The 17,181-nt window shown below is 36.2% G+C and overlaps 1 protein-coding gene and 1 long non-coding RNA gene across 27 annotated transcripts in view; one reads left to right on the top strand and one right to left on the bottom strand.

The window, feature by feature from the left end:
- The window catches only part of elavl4 (ELAV like neuron-specific RNA binding protein 4), a 110,522-nt gene that overhangs the window by 38,032 nt on the left and 55,309 nt on the right, over positions 1-17,181 (bottom strand). For all 25 annotated transcript variants that reach the window (NM_001244600.1, XM_068222857.2, XM_068222859.2 and 22 more), the window contains 1 exon segment: positions 902-1,005. In NM_001244600.1, the coding sequence (NP_001231529.1) occupies positions 902-1,005 (104 nt within the window).
- Positions 9,004-16,474, top strand: LOC141375598 (uncharacterized). Of its 2 annotated transcripts, XR_012384186.1 has the most exons (4): positions 9,004-9,104; positions 10,201-10,338; positions 12,685-12,978; positions 14,726-16,474. It is a non-coding gene; the product is annotated as an uncharacterized lncRNA (long non-coding RNA). The 2 variants fall into 2 exon arrangements; XR_012384187.1 differs by lacking the exons at positions 12,685-12,978; positions 14,726-16,474 and adding an exon at positions 10,577-12,275.

Below are 17,181 nucleotides of genomic sequence, written 5' to 3'. Positions count from 1 at the left end.
ACTAATCTGTTTTCATTAGATTGACTGTACACTGTAAAACCCAACAGTCAACTTTAACAAATGAAATGAGTGTAATAAACTCAAAATTACCTGAAAGTTAACTCTACTCATTTGGAGAGAGTTTTGAACTGTTGAAGGTAATGAGTTAATTAAATACCTGATTACTTCAACTTAAATGGAGTAAGTTTACAGTACTCATATAGATTAGTGTTTTAACTCAAATGGTTTGTAGCAATCGGTTTCCTCAAACAGTTTGAGTTGCCTTAACTTATTGTTTTTTTATTGTTTTTTGTTTTACAGCAATCAGTTGGTTTGAGTTCTTTTCATTTATTGGGTTTACTTTGCTCAAATTGCTTCATTTACTCAAATGAATTAAGTTCACAATACTCATAGTAAGGATTAGTTTTTGAACTTAAATGGTTTGATGCAATTGGTTTCCTCAAACAGTTTGAGTCATCTTAACTTATTGGGTTTAACAGTATAATTACAGCAAAATCTAAAATATTGTACATTTATTTAGATTTTTTTCTGAAATATATGTAAATAATGTTTATTTTGTAAATCTTGTAATGGAAAATATCTTTATTTCTAAACAGGCACTAGCTTTAATTCCCCATCTAGTGCGAGATAGCAGTGTTTATTTTTGAGTGTTTGAGTTTTGCTAATGCTAACTAATCTGTTTTTATTAGATATACTATAATTACAGCAAAATCTATAATATTGTGCATTTATTTACATATATTTTTTTCTTAAATATATGTATATAATGTTTATCTTGTAAGTCTTGTGATGGTAAAAGCTCTTTGATTCCAAACAGGCACTAGTTTTAATTTCCCATCTAGTGCGAGAAAGCAGTGTTTTTTTTGTTTTTTTTTTAAGTTCTGCAAATGTAGTTACTTACCTTAATAGTTTTGGTCTGAAGTCTGAGTCCATTTAACGTGTTGATGGCTTTCTCTGCATCTTTTGGGTCGATGTAGTTGACGAAACCATAGCCAAGACTCTGCCCTGTAGTGAGAGGAAGAGAAAATAAATGTTACAGCGTGTTTAGGAAGACATAAAACTGTGAACGCATTTCTTTGAAATACGCTTCCTTTGAAAGCCAATTGCTTGTCCTTGCCAGCTCTTAAAAAAACATTCATTACAAAAACTGCATACATTATGAGAAAGACGACATTAACACTTAACGATATATGTAGCATAATGCCAGACTAGCAGCGCCTAGTGTGAGTTTATGTTTAGATAGCGCACATTAAGCGAAAGCTTTGGCTGGAAAGCTCTGACAGAGTCTTTGGTGGAATTATTTTGATTTAACCTCTTCTAACCGTCTGCTTCTCCTCTGAAGGCGAGGCAGCCATCAGCTGCTATTTGACTTAAACAGAAACCCTGCAGCTAAAGGCCTGTGTGGTATTGCTCCCCCCCCTTTTTTCCTTTTCGTTCTTTAAAGATCTCGCCACACAAGTGCAGTGGAACTCGAGAACAGCGCTGCACTTATCCTCATTAATAGAAACAGACAGCGCTAAGTCCACAGTGTACACACAAAGTGAATTACAAATGCGAACGAGTGCTACGACTTGCGCCAAACAAACATAAGCGAAAGCGCAGCAGATACCACAGGGGGCGTGAGCGGAGAACTTCTTGCTGCCCTCACTTCAAACAGCAAGCCTTCCTTCTCTTTCCGTCTGGATTATGGAGGATTATTAATATTCTCTGACATTCATAAAGAATCAGGACTGAACCGGCAAACTGAGAAGACACATGACACTATTCAATGTCTGACACTGGTATTTTAAGGTCTCCTTACATATAAATAGCCATTATTTCATTGGTCCAACAGGGATTGTATTGGTTTTACGGGTCCAATACAGCAAAATTGGGTCAACCGATGGGATTATGCTATATGTTTGTCTGATCGATGTGCTTGAGAAGGCCTGTTTTAATTAAGAGTTTTTTGTGCTTCCTGTTGTAATGAAGGCTAGTTAGTAAGACTAAACACTGGTTCAAATCATGCTCAGATTGCTGTGATTAGAACTAGAGGGTTTACAGTACATTGGTGTTGTGATCCATATGATATTGAGAGTAATTGAGTAGTAATGGTAGTAGTAGCTTACTGTAGCAGTTGTAAATTTCACTCCCTTAGTCTCAATAATCATACTAGCAACTGTTAGATACTTTGGTTTTTAGTGTCCTTGTTTGTGTGTTTTTCTACCATGCTGAGACGCTGGGTTTGATTTTGCTTGAAGCGTGTAGAGTAGAACAGCTGGAATTAAACTGTCAAAATATTCTCTGAAGTTTCACTCAAACTTTGTTAGCTTAAAGAGGCTAATAACACAATTTTTGAAATGCTGTAGGTGTACCGAGCAAAAAAAAATAGCAGTAAGTAGCCTTGATAATTTGGTCTAAGAAATTGAATCAGAAATGTTTTAATATAAATTTAATGACTAATGATGTAATGATAATATTTAATAATGTGATTTAAGGCATTACTATAAATTAGGTAAAATATCTGCATACACTACTCTTTAAAAGTCTGGGTTGTGTAATATTTTGTAAAGCATTGTTTACGAGAGGGCTTCTAGTGTACAGTAGCAGTGAAGCATTTACAGTATAATGTTTCAGAGGATTCCATTTGCAATACATGACATTCTTCATCAAAGAATTTAAAGAAGGTTTTCACAAAAAATATTAAGCAGATTTAAAAAGAAAACTTAACATAAGTATCAAATTACCATCCCAATTTTTTTAAATTGAAGACCAGAATAATTGCAGTAGATTTTTTTTTGTTTTCATCACAGAATAAAGCACATTAAAAAAATTCTAATAGAAAACTATTAGAAATAGATATATAATACAAAAAGTTTTTCTCTATTTTGATCAAATAAATGTCTTGGCGAGACATTTTATTATTATTATTATTAATATTTATTTATTAGTTTTTTTTATTTATTTTTTTTTCTACAAAAAATATTAAGCAGCATGAAAAAAAAAAAAAACTTTTCAAAAGACCAAAATTACCATCAAATTTTATTTGGGATCATGTGAAATTAAAGACTGGAGTAACTGCTGTTCAAATTTCAGTTTTAATCACAGAATAAAGCACATTTTAAAATAAATTCTCATAGAAAGTATTAGAAATAGAAATATAATATAACATTTTTTACTCTATTTTGATCAAATTAATGTCAAACATAAGCTCCAAATTATAGAACATGTGTAAGTGAAGACTGGTGTAACGGCTGCTAAATAAAAGCAATATATTTTAATAAAAATATATTTTTTCTGTATTGTAACAGTGTATATTAATATAACATTCTTGCTCTCAAATAAATGCTTTGGCAAGACATTTTATTATTATAATTATTAATATTATTAACTTTTTAATATTAGTTTATTTATAGTCTTATAATGTATAAATAAATAAATAAATAAATAAATAAATAAATATATATATATATATATATATATATATATATATATATATATTTTTTTTTTTTTTTTTTTTTTTTTTTGTGGTTGTGAATATTCTGTTCATGTTCTGTGCCAAGCGCAAAAAAGTGAGAAAGTGTGTGTGTGTTTGTGTGAGAGAAAAACAGAAATGGAGGGGTTATAAATGAAGTGTGTTTCCAAAGCTCTGGATAATGATACATTCAGAAAACACACTGGGAAAGAAGAGACAGCATCTCAGCTGTGCTCCTCGCTCTCCTCCCTCCTTGGCCTAGAGCATTTGGCCCCATGTTGGCATGCCCCGTAATGCCATTTCCATTGTGTGTATATGTGCATGTGTGTGTTTGAATGGTTGTGTGTTTGAGCGTACAATAATGGGTTCATAAAACAATCTGTTTTGTAATGCCCTTTTTCTTGATGGCATTTCCATACTGTCGCTAGCAGTTGTTCTTGCCTCCTTTGGAGTTCTTGCCTGAGGATAAGGTGAGGCTGACTGAGGCCACTGCTTCAGTCAAAGGGATTTCTCCCACCAGTATAACGCACACACATTCCATCTCCATCACACAGTGGTGCAAGAGAAGATATTTCAGTCAGAGACCAGAACCAGGCTGTTTTCTAAGGAATAGCGCACACACCTACATATACTTCGTCATATTCTTAATATTTTAAGAAAATTAAATGAAGAACCCCTTAGTGAGTTGGTTAATTATTAATTTAAGTGCATAATTTCATTATTAGTCTTTGTAGTCTGTGACAATACTGCGAATAAAATCATCCTGCTTTAAAGAAAGAAGGCTGTGAGTTGTTTTGACAATCTCTAAGGGCCTTTTTTTGGCAAGGTAATTATTTAGCTAATTTAATTTCCCTGCGAACAGACACATTAACAGAACCTTAAACTGATCTCTATTAAATATCTCATATCTCATCTGTGCAGTGTAACAAACTGCAGAGGCACAACCTCAAAGAAAACATGTAATAACACAGACATATGCATGCACGCACATAGCCGTATAAACACAACTTAGTGCTGCACCTGCTTACAAACCTCCAGGCGAAGAATGGGGATGGCTGTTGACCCAACTAATCTATTAGTGAGGCTGTCTAGTTTATCTACAATTTTCAATAAAAAGGGCTTTAAAGGAGTTGAGTGTTAAAGAATGCTAAAGTCTTAAAATAACTGCAAACATGCTAAAATGTGCAGTGAGTGTGCATGTTTGCTATATTTGCACATAACTGGTAAAACAATAAAAAAAACTTTAATGTGATTTTTAATGTGCATTTATTTGCTTTTAGAGATTTTTTAGATACACAGGACCCAAAGTCTAAAGCGTATTGCGCAAAAGCATTAAGGGCGTGTCTGAATCTACTTTTGCATTTTTAAGGATGGAAAAATACAGTCTAAGAGAGTTGTGCTTATTTTCTCAATGCGTTATGGGAGTGTTTTTATTAGTCAGTTGTTTCGTGCCATGGCGTATTCGTAGTCTCTTTACTTTCTCTTTATTTTAATTTTACTCTTTACTTTACTCTTTTGCTTTTGTGGATAAGGAAACCGTGTTGTACGTACTCCACTGAAGACATCCATTAGCCTACATATTTTTGTTTAAACACAAAGATTTGTTTCAAAACAAATCTTGTTTTATTTCAAAATTCAGTTCTAATTTCCAGTAAACTAATAAATGAAAAATAAAAACGAAGTGTGGTCCAAGTTATATCCAAACACCCATCCTATTCTTATGCCCAATATGATGATGCGCACATCTTCAAAACCTGACAGGTGGACAAATCTAAACTTGTTTTTATTAAAACAAATATAAATATGCATATTCTAAATAATACTGCTAATAATAATAAACTAAATGATAAAAAACTGAAAAAAGCCGCCCGAGCTAGTGGTTTTTATATCTGAGTAGTAAATAATAACTTTTCGTAACATTTTAATCCTTTATTATTATTTTTTCATATGTAAAGATATTTGTCTATTGCTGAACATCCTGTGTCTATTAAGAAATGTGTAAGCACTTTAAACCAGCTTTTAGTTGGTCAATGGCACGGTCTATTTCAGTTTCCTTAAAATAGCAATGCACCAACAATGCCCCTTAACACACCTCCTTTATAGACCAGCAAAACCTTGAGTCCACAAAGTGGTGCAAATAGATTTGCTATGTAAACAACGTGGTGCAAAATGTGAAAATTAGAGTTGTGCTGGTCTGAAAATAGCACCAAATGACGCCTGGGTGTGTGATAGGGCCTGGGTGTGTGATACAAATTTTTATAATTTGTAATTTTCTATTTTACTCTTATCTTTAAAGGGTTAGTACCATAAGCATAAAACTTTCATCCATAACAAATAAAGGTATTTTTTAAGATAAAATATGAGCAGTTTCTTGAAAGTTTTTCTAAATCTAAACAGTAATACATATAAATAAAGCAGCTTAATGCTTTTGAAGAAAAAAAAATCACTTAGTATTGGAAACAGGCTAAACGTAGTCTTTTATTCACAAGCTTTGATCAGAGAACATAAACATCATCTATCAACTTATCCAATGATAAGACAATACATGGTTTGGAAAATAGATTAAAGATGTACTCGCTCATTAAATAAACCTTGTTTGAACAGAAAACCAGAGAATATATCCATAATTTATCCTGGTTTAGTAGATATTGAACTGAATTGATGGTGTGGCGTATTCTGTGCTATTTTTTAACTGTCAGTCTATGGATAGACTGGGCATCTATGGCCATTGTTTTGTGGCTTTCGTTGTGTTTTTCAACATTCTTGTGCCGTGAACATTGTGTTGTCAAGACTATGTGTCAAGTTAAAAATAGTTCAGCTTAAAAACGTGTCTTGAGACCCCTGTATTCTGTTCCGTTCTGTCTTTTTTTGTAGCTGTTTTTGAACACAAGATTGCGTCCTGTGCGGCGGCCCCTTAGAAGTGCACTGGACAGAGTCTGGTGGACCCAATTATATGGGGCTTCAGTCAAGCCAACTAGTTGTTCTGACAACCCGTGTGTTTTTGCACATAAAAAAATCAATATCACACGTATGGTGCCCATACGCGAGTTTATATAAAGTCAGTACAGTATATTTGGACATATATATGGTATACACACCTACACAGAAGAGAAAATTCAGTTCACGCAACCACATCATATACCCACGCAGAGACAGCACATGAATACAAAGCGCATACAAACACAATCTCTTCAGCACAGCCAGGGTTACCTACAATAGACAGCAGCGTAGGTACCAGAGAGGGTTACAGTCAGGGCTGCCTCATGAATTTATTATTGAGGGAAGTAAGAATCACAGAGAATGTTTCATGGCAAAGTCAGCGCTCTGCTATCCTGCATCAGACCTTCTCAGTGAATGTTTCATGTCATGTTTGATCTACAGAAGTGTGATTATATTCTGTCATAAACATGCAGGGCCGAATGTGCTGTTTACGTAGAATCAAAGAGAATATTTTCCGTTCTTTTTTCTTTGTCAAGCGAGATGATCGATACACATAAACTGCGTAAATTGTGAAGCTGCAACAAGGTGATTGAGGATTTTGACAGAGCCCATTAGGAAGAGCAATAAACATCAAATGCCACGGCATAAGAGAATTACCTCTATGCTGTTTAATTAGTGTAATGGTTACATTAACTTATATATTTTAATTGTCAATTAAATTTGAATCTGAAATGATGCATTGTTTTTTTTAATGAGCTTTTAATGAGTGCGGATCTCCATTTTTCTAGCACTTTCCGTTCCCCAGCAGGATAGACGTGCAGTCGAATTTGGAAACATTGGAAGGGTTTTTCAAAGACAATGCTTAACACCAATTAAAAGGATATTTTTCACAAATAAACAGCTTATGACTATTAGTGTGTAGGCTCCTGATGGGTTTTTCATTGCAATGGGACACGGCTGAAGCTGGAGCGTGATAGTGATGCTCCAAAGCTTGATGTGTGGTTATGTGTGTAAACTAAGTGTGTGTGTGTGTGTAAACTAAGCAGTGCAGGTTTGGCTTATGGAAATCCAAAAATGGGGAGAAAAAGCATATTTTTTCATCACAACAACCCAAAGTGTATGTGCACAAGTATAATTAGATATAAACAAATATATTATATATCTTTAAGCAATGTACATTACACTAAGGTGCAGAAGTTTGCATACTTAAATGTTTTGAGAGATACTTATGCTCGTTCTGCTTTTATTTGATTAGAAATCCGAAGGTGATATGAAAAAATAATTAAAAATAACTCCCTATATAACAAAAATACCTCTGCGCATTTAATAGTGAAGTTCCAATAAATCTTATAAGCAGGGTTTATACACATTTTTACTACTAAAGTTCCACGATTTTTCTAGGACTTTCAAGTTAATTTTCATAACTTAATGTTTCATGTAATGTCTTTGTACTGTATATACATTGTAAATAATAAAAACAATGCATGTTCAAATTTATTACAGCATAGCATTAAGAACACAAAACAAATCTAATTAGTTTGAATTTATTTTATATATTAATTGTATGTAAAATTTATTTAGGTAATGCTTACACATGGCAGTTCATTCCCGCTGTGGCACCTCTGAAATTGAGACTAATCCGAAGGAAATTGAAAGAATAAATGAATTTTTTAAAAATAAAGAATAGAATAAATGATGTTTTTGGCCAAAGACAAATAGGAAGACAACTAACCAACATTCAAGTTTACAGATATTTGTTAAACTAATTTCCATGACTTTTCCAAAACTTTAAGGGGCTTTTTTCCCCAAAACTTGCCCTGTCAAAATTCCATGACTTTTAACCATATAAACCCTAATGCAATAACTAGGACTGCATTTTCACTGCAGATCTTGATGGTCAACTCATTTTGTGGTCAACTTTTTGTGACTGTACAGTTTCCGTTTTTTGACGACCTGCTTACATTATTTTTTAAGCATTACTTGTCTCCTTTTGTCTGCATTTACACTGAACATGGCAAAGACGCACTAACTAGTAAAAAACGAGCGGGCGCTGACTGACAGTCGATAATAAAAGAGTGCTTTTTTCTCTCCATTCCTGTATTTAATCTGTTTGTAGGGTTTAATTATTATAATATTTTTGACAAGTTGTTTTACTATAGTTATGACAGAAAAGTTCTCATCTTCTTTTATTTATTCATTCATTCATACCCCTCCAGCTGCAACCCATCACTGGGAAACACCCATACACACATCACACACACAGTACACTAAGGCCAATTTATGCATACTCTACACAGAAATGCCAACTGACCCAGCTGATGTTTGAACCAGCGACCTTCTTGCTGTGAGGCGATTGTGCTACCCACTGCGACACGGTATTGCCTCATCTTCTTCCTTTAATCTAGGCTTTTTTAAACCAGTAGGCTTCTAATGTCATTTCCATGAGGTGATTTATGCTGTTACAATCCTATGTTTGTCTTGTCTCATCTGTTTTTTTTTTTTTTTCTTGTTCCTGTTTTGCTTAGAACACATTCAATTGGCCACTTCCAGCTTGCTTGATCCTGATTGGCCTACAGTGTTTTGAAAAGCGATGACACCACTTCCTTGGCAGCCATCTTGTTTTTGGTCACTTGCTTGTGTTTGTTGAAATGTTTGAATGTGTTATAGTGCAGAGTTTTTGGATGTGTTAGGACTGGGAATATTGAGATTTGTGAGTACTATTTGTTTTGTTTGACTTCTGAGATAATATTGAGATTTGTGAGTACTGTTTGTTTTGTTTGACTTCTAAGATTATATTGAGAATTGTGAGTACTGTTTGTTTTAGTGTTTGCTTTGCTTATGATACTTTGTTCCACCGGCTTGTTTGACCTTTGTTGCCTGCTGACATTGATTTTGCATTGTCCTTCAAATATGGTTGCCTGTTTTTGTAAATAGATTGTAAATAGTGTATATATTGGGATAGTAAGGAGTTTGACGCCATTTTCTTTGTAAAACCTTTTGGCCTCTGTTTTTGTGTTAGGTAGTTAGGGAAGTGAATTGTACTTTCTTTTCTTTATTTTTGATCAGGTAAGTTAGAGATTTAATATAAAGGAATTTTTGATTGTTATTTTGGCCTTGTCAGCTCCCAAATTCAAACCCCAATAAATCTTTGAATTCATTTTTGTCGTCTTGTCTTTCATGTTGTGCACCATCCCTAGACGGTGCGTAACAATGCAAATGTTGTATGGAACAGTTTTAGTTTAGACTATATTGTTTACGTGGCGGACGTTGCATGCTCTCTCTTTGTATCTATGTGTCTCTCTTGTTAACAAGCTCAAATACTTGTGCTACATGACAATATAAAAGCTTTTTGTCCTAGTATATGAGATTTAAGGATTTGGGACTTTGCTGAAATCTGTTTCGAAATGAAATCATCAGAGTTGAACGTCATTCGCAACAGTTTTTAATGACGAGCGACTTGCATTGACAGGTAAAAATTGGATCTGCCTGCTTACACTGCAAACACAAAAGCACAGATCAGATTCCTATTGGATACATTTCCACATTTGAACAAGGCTTGAATCTGATTTGAGTAAATCAGGATCCATGTGATTTTTTTCTTCCAGCTTACACATACATGGTGCATATCCGATCTGTGCCACATGGGAGAAAAATTCGGAATTTGGGTCACTTGAACCATGCAGTGTAAATGCAGCCTATGTGTCTTCTTTTTGAGGCTTTTAAAAGTTAGTTACAGTAGTTAGTTAGTTGCTTTATGCAAGGTCTTGTGATGGCAATCATCAATTTCAATTTGTAATTTCCTGCAGATCGAGAGCCTCATACTGAAATGATGTGGATGCCAATGAGGAGCAAAGATAGCTGATTACAAATCACGTACTTCCAGGTGGTCCATCCCCAAACGGGCAACTGCCATTGAGATGAGTGGAAATGCTTACGGATAACAGGTATTATAGACCCCCCGCTGTAGGATTTTATAACCTGGGGTGTATGTTTGTGATCCAGAAAATATAATCCATAATATGCACAGCTGCATGGTGTTCCCAAGAGATGTTGCTTAAGTATGCTGTCATGTTTGTGAACCCGATGTACTGTATGTGTGCATGAAAAAGACATCATTATTGGTTGTAGCATCTCTATGCTGGAGTTACGAGGTCCCAAAGACGCTGTCCTCTTTTTCTCTAGTAATCATCGTCTCAATGATAGCAATGATGAGGAAGATGAGGAAGGGCAGACCTAAGCTACCCGGGTCTAGGTCTCCTTTAGCTCTTGAGGAACACGCTGAGTTAAATGGGAGGAATGAGATGTTTCTCTCTCCACTAAATTGAGGCTGTTTGGAGTGAGAGGCTCCATTTGGAGGAGTCGCATTTGAACCATTACGCCTCTTACCTCAGCAGCAGGAGTCAGAGTGTGCGAGATGATAAAATGAGTGTGTGTCCAGTGGGTGTCCTTTCTGTCTTTCTCACGCACACTTTATGGTACATATCATTTACTATAACACACTTGCGTGCGCACACACATATTACGCTGTGCTCGACATCATTTATCATCAAAGCTTTGCACATGAAAGATATATTTGGCTGATTTTCCCTGTTCTGCGGCTTGGCAGTGAGCTAAAAGTCTTCACGCTAGATTTTTACTAATTTTCCCCCTCTCTCTACATCAATTGTTGATACATAATTTAAAGGCCCAGTGCTTCCATTGATTGAAAATGAGATGAACATTGTAGCAAACACAGCACTGCCTCCAGCAACACCCCCCTCCTCCCCACAAAACCCTCCGGCAGCCATGTTGTGCCGACAGTTGCAGTTCCCTTAAGCTTAAATCAGGTGGGAGAGCTGAAACTAGCATCCGCTTGAGAGAGAACAGCAGCACAGACGCGAGATGACAGCTCAACGAGCATGTGACATTAACGCACCTTGATATCACAAAGCTCTCTGGCTACGAACAGGAAAATCTGTTTGGTCAGACTTAAATTTAGTCACATTTAGGATGTGGAAGGCAAAAAGAGAGAAAGGACGAAAATCCATTTCAATTTGTCAAAACAAATGTATCACCGCTGCTGCTTGCTTGACATTTCGCCCTTGTTGCTACAGCATCAAGGGACAGAGACATGTCTCTGCAGTAAAAGACATCTCAAAGACATTGTTTGCTACATTTTGTATAGTATACAAGTACACCATTGCATCACAGCTTGCGTAATGCCAAAAGATGGCAACTTTACGACTCATTTAATTAGCTTAGTGATCTTCCATCCAAAGAGACAAAAGCTGACTGAAGTGTAATTGGATAATGTAAGGTGAAATGAGATAATCTCTATTCCTAATGCTGTTTATCGTTGCATCTAATAGCCTTAATTCGACCCATTTGTACATAAAACACTGAAGGGATGCCTAAGTGCTCTCTCCCAGACAAAAGCATCATTCTGATTGGATTTGCATTAGAGATTCATATTTCGCTAAGAGGTTGTGTAAAACCATTAGCTTACCTCACCTTGTGCGAACCTAAGGTCTGTTCTTGTGTACTTACTGTACTTGCTGTGTATTTTAAAAGCAAAAGTTAATATTGTACTTTTAACTGTTAATTGCAAATATGAAAAGTATTGGAAACATTCAGACCCATAGCCAGCCTGGTAAAAGAAGTGGTTCTTTATTTCTCGAAAACATAAAAGGTTTAAATACTGCGTTTATATTGACATTTCTAACAAATTCTTTGCTGGATTATCATCATACCCCCACTTTTTGATGTAGCAAAAAATTTTTCTAAAAATTTAGAATAAAGAAATGTTCTATCTAAAACTTTAAAATCCAAATTTATTACATCATATCATTAGAATATAAAATCGGCCACTTTATTAGGTACACCTTACTAGTTTGGGGTTAGAAATAATTGAATAAGATGATTTGATGTGGAAAATATTTCTCGATATGATCGATGATAAATAGTTGTGCTGCATAATATTCTACTCTTAACAAAAACAAATCTTATTGACTTAATCATATTTGCAAGATTAATTGATAGTTTGTGAAATAAAGATCTTCATTTACAAGAAACTAACATGCGCTTTTATGTGAAATACCTTCAATGAATGAGACTTACAGTCAGACTGCTGAACTTTTAGTTTGTTTTGTTTTCTGCTTTCTACTGAGTTCCATAGGCACTGATTTAGTGTGGGTTGGCACATTGGTAACATCAGTCAAACTAAACATCCAGTGATTTCACCAACTCGCACGCTAGTAAACCCTATACTGTAAATCTATCTGAAATGATGCGTCTGTATTTTGCTGTGCCAGGCTGGCGACAGCTGGAAGACACAGGAATCTCCCGCCCCCGTTCCCCCACTCTGCTGTGCTGGAGCCTGGGGCGTGTTGGCATGTAGCCTGTAGTGTGTGGGCTGTCTGGGAGGAGTGTGCATGTGGAAACGAACGGAGCCCCTGTAAATCTGGGACACCCCAACGAAGCGACGTCAGACCCCGCATACTAGATGACAACACTGGCAGCCACCCCAGGGAACGCTGAGATCCCACGCTCACTTGGAACTGCTGGAGCTGCATGGAGCCAGTGGCTAATGCCAAGCTAACCGCAAGGTAATATTTGTGACTAACCTCAGTAACACTTTGTGAGTTCGCAATATTGCTAGAGAAAAAAAAGAACAGTGAAGTTTGTAATAAAGGAAATGTTGGCTGGAGTTTATAGGAATTATTGCTGTTCAAGCTTGATTCTGTATAACATGGGTAAATGCTGACTTACTTGGTATATAGGAGGGTATTTTAGGTGAATATTTTGAATCTGTGTTTATTGGAAATGATGCCACTGGTGAGAGAGGAAACTAGAAACAAAGGGTGTTTTTTTAGCCTTTAGTTTGGTTGAATTGCACTAGAGTTTGCTTTCCCTGTTGGTGCAGTTCGTTTGGGCAAGTGTGAATGTAGCAATCGCACTCGTGTGAGCACCAAACGCGGACCAAAAAGTGCACTGAAACATCCCTGAAGAGGTAGTCTTGGTACGCTTTTAAACAAGAACTGGAGTGGTTTATTTATGGTGAGAACATGATCCAAACGAGGACAGACCCAACCACAAAAAGCACTGCGCCTTTTTAGAGTAATCCAGGGGAAAAACATTGCCTGATGGATCGTTGGTAATATTTCCAGAAGATGACCATTTCATAGTTCCTCCTAAAGTGACTTGCGATGTGCCATTGCCATTTGCAATGCATTGCATTGTTTTCCAGCCGCAGCAGCACTTCATTCTGCAAATGTATTGTTTGTCTAAAGTGATATACAAACTATATAGTATACTTTGACAAGGGATAGAATCAGCCAGCGCAGTCATCCCTCCATAGTAAACCACACTTTGTGTCTGTCGGTTTGTTTACTTGCGTGAGTTTTATTGGCATTTTCTCACATGTTAATTCTGACCAATCAAAAAGCAGTTAGGAAATACGTTCAATAACATCTGGCCAATGAGTGATGTGGATTTTGTCACATGATTGCATTATGGTTTAGTCTTATTATTGTGGTGTGAAAAGCACCCAAAAATAGCAGGAAAATGCTACAATGTATCATTTGTTGCCCTTGGTCCAGACCAAATGAACCGAACAACAGATGTGAAAGCACCCAAAGATGCATGAGAATGAAAGCAAAAGTGATAAATGTGAGCAAAGAATTCAACACTACAAAAAACGTGGCTGCTGGATCTTTGACTTTGGTTTAGTAAGTCAGACCTCTAAGCTAAATATTTAGTTACTTTTAACCTCTCTGGCAAAATATAAATAACATATTAATATAATTTTTAAAATCCTAAATTTAAATAGGCTTGATAGTTTCAGAATGAAAAGAAAAGGCCAAGGAAAAAACAGTTAGCATTAACACTTTGTTTCCCAGAATGCGTTGTCTGTGATGAATTATTTTTAAAGTGCAGTTGAGTGCTGAATTTCCTCCTTCTGCCATTCCAATACAGATTTTCTTTTGGATGTGGCCAATTCAAATTCATCCTCAAGAACTATAAGTTGGCCAATTTTCGATTATGATTGTAGCTCACCAAACACAAGGCCATGGCTCCAACTCCGATACAAGATTGCAGCAAATATCAGCAGCAATTGGAGAAAAAAATAAAGCCAAATTTCCCCCATTCACATTTTTATATAACCCAATAGAAAGTAAATAGCCTTCTCTGAAAAAAACAAAACAATAAAACAGAAGGTGATTGGTTTATTCTTGTGCTCATGTTTGTCAGCGGCTGTGCGATGGTGACAGAAAGTTCATTGTCAAACAATGTAAATGAGGTCTGAATGTTTTACCCTGAATAACAACCTATCATTTACTTTGTTTACTCCAGGCTGAATGCGAAACACATCACGACGTTGAATTATGTGAGGAAGTTGATGTTCCCTGCAATCACCACGGTAGCTAATTCCTGCTTTTCTATCAGACTTTTTCCCCCAATACCAATTTCTCCTGTACAATTTCAGCACTTAGGCACCACGTTGTATGTGTTTGGTTATTTTAATTCAGCCTTATGCTGTTTTTAACAGAAAATGACAAAACATGGAAAACAGTTCATGATTTATTTCTACAGCATCAGATAAACACGGCGCATGTTTGACATGGAGATTTTTCACACGTTCGCAGCAGTCTAACACTTACTGAGGTGTTTCAAACCTCAACGTGCTTTTGCAAACATCAAGCACAATGAATTTTTCATGCCACTACATCTGCTTTTCCCTGCAGTTTTTCATCAGTATGATGGTGTGAGTTCCAGCACATCTGCCAAGGAATGCTAAGATGTCTTCCTGGTTTTAAATCACATGCCATCCTTAATTTGCTAGTGGGTGGAGCAGGCTGCTCTTCGGTCAGTATAGAGACACGAGTCATACAGTATACGCTTCCGCATTGATGTCGGCTCAGCTTGTCTGCAAGGTTAGCATGCGCTAAGCTTGGCAGCAGACCGTGGACACCGCGTTCGGGTCAGCAGCATGACAGATGGTTGGGTGCTCGCCGTACGAGTGGGTTGTGTACCTGAACAAGCAGTCGCACAAAGCAGCTTTGATGTAAGCTACATAAGTGTTAAACACAGAGTGAACTGATAGCAGCACCGCCGCCTGTGCCAACCCATTAAATACCAACAATGGCATCTGCGGATTGGGCAAGAAGGGGAAAATAATGAAGCAAAATGGCAGGCGACAAAAGCAGGTTGGGAGCGATAGCATGTGCCGCTTGCTTTTCTGCTACACAGGGAGAGGCCTAAACCGCAGGGGGGGTGGTGTGAAGGGGGTTGGCGCTGTTTCTCTGAAGCCATTTTTAATCGTGAGGTAATTATTTACTGCTTGAAGAATATGAACAGAAGATTATCTGCAGTCGCTCTTTTTTTTTTCCCTCTTCTCCTCATCAGATGGAAAATCACAGATGCAATCAATTCACGTCCCTGCCTGAGTGTGTCCTTTTTCTGCCGTATCATTATAAACACAATTGTGTTCATTTTCACGCGCAAAAAAAGGATCCGCAGAGCTGGAGAACCTGACAAGTATCCAATTCTTTTCCCCTTTCGAACCGCCGCTCAATCAGTCTTTTCCATTTTGCTTTGTGCTGATAGCCAGAAGCGTTAACACTTTCTTAATGTATTCCATTAAAAGTTTTCATTCAATATGATTCCTGGCTCACAGAAAATCACCATTACTCCCTATGGGCTATGTGTTTATCCTCACTATTAGCACAGAACGGGTGTTGCTGAGGTAGCAACACTGGGCCGGGGATGTGTGCATTTAGAGTAGGGGATTTTCAGCTTGATTCAAACCTTTAAAAACAAAGGCTTTCCGCTAAGTTAGCAGCATCGCCATCTGCTTTATTCGGCATCTCGACACAATCCTTGCGGTAATGACTTCTGAAATGCTTTCCCCACTGTGAGGAATGTGATAAAGCCGCTTCTGCTGACACTTTACATAATCGCTGATAAATATTGGCCCACTGTCTCTTTTAATTCACAGTCTACAGAAATGAATTATTCTTGGAATTATTCTTTTGTGCAAAGAATCAACAACAAAAAAAAAAAAACAACAACAACTAATAAATAAATTAAGCTAATATACAATAGGTTATGTGTTTGATGCTGTTTTGTCAGTAAACTTCATATAGTCTGTTTTAGGCTTCAGGGACATATGTGTGAGAGGAATGAGATTACTTATTTATTTAACCTTAAGATTATTGCATTATTTTGTTTTGTTTTAAATGCCAAGGTAACATTAAAGGGGTAGATTGCACCAAAATCTAAATTTACTCACTATTTACTAACGCTTCACTTGATCCAAAGCTGTTTGAGTTTCTTTTTTTTTCACAAGAAATAGGATATTTTAAAGTAAGCTGAAAACCTGTAAGCATTGACATCCATAGTAGAAAAACAAGTACTATGGAAGTCAAAGGTAACAGGTTTTCAGCTTTCTTTAAAATCTTCTTTTATGTTTAACACAAACAGTTTAGTTTCAAACTTAAACAGTTTTAGAACAAAGGAAGGTGGACTAAATAATGACATTTTTAAGTTTTGTATGAACTATCCATTTAGCTATGTTTTGTTTGCAATAAGGTTAAAATTGTTAACAGTAGATAACCTCACTAGATACCATAAACAACAAACTTGAGTTTCAACTATACACACACACACACACACACACACACACACACACACACACACACACACACACACACACACACACACATTTTAACTATATACTGTATATAGTGCAATACATATTTAGTTTTTTTGTTAATTACTTTATTTTGTTAGTTACTTTTTGTTATTTA

The sequence above is a fragment of the Danio rerio genome, chromosome 8, assembly GCF_049306965.1.
Source record: "Danio rerio strain Tuebingen ecotype United States chromosome 8, GRCz12tu, whole genome shotgun sequence".
In the NCBI taxonomy this organism is placed as follows: Eukaryota; Metazoa; Chordata; class Actinopteri; order Cypriniformes; family Danionidae; genus Danio; species Danio rerio.
This window is presented reverse-complemented; position numbering and strand designations above follow the sequence as displayed.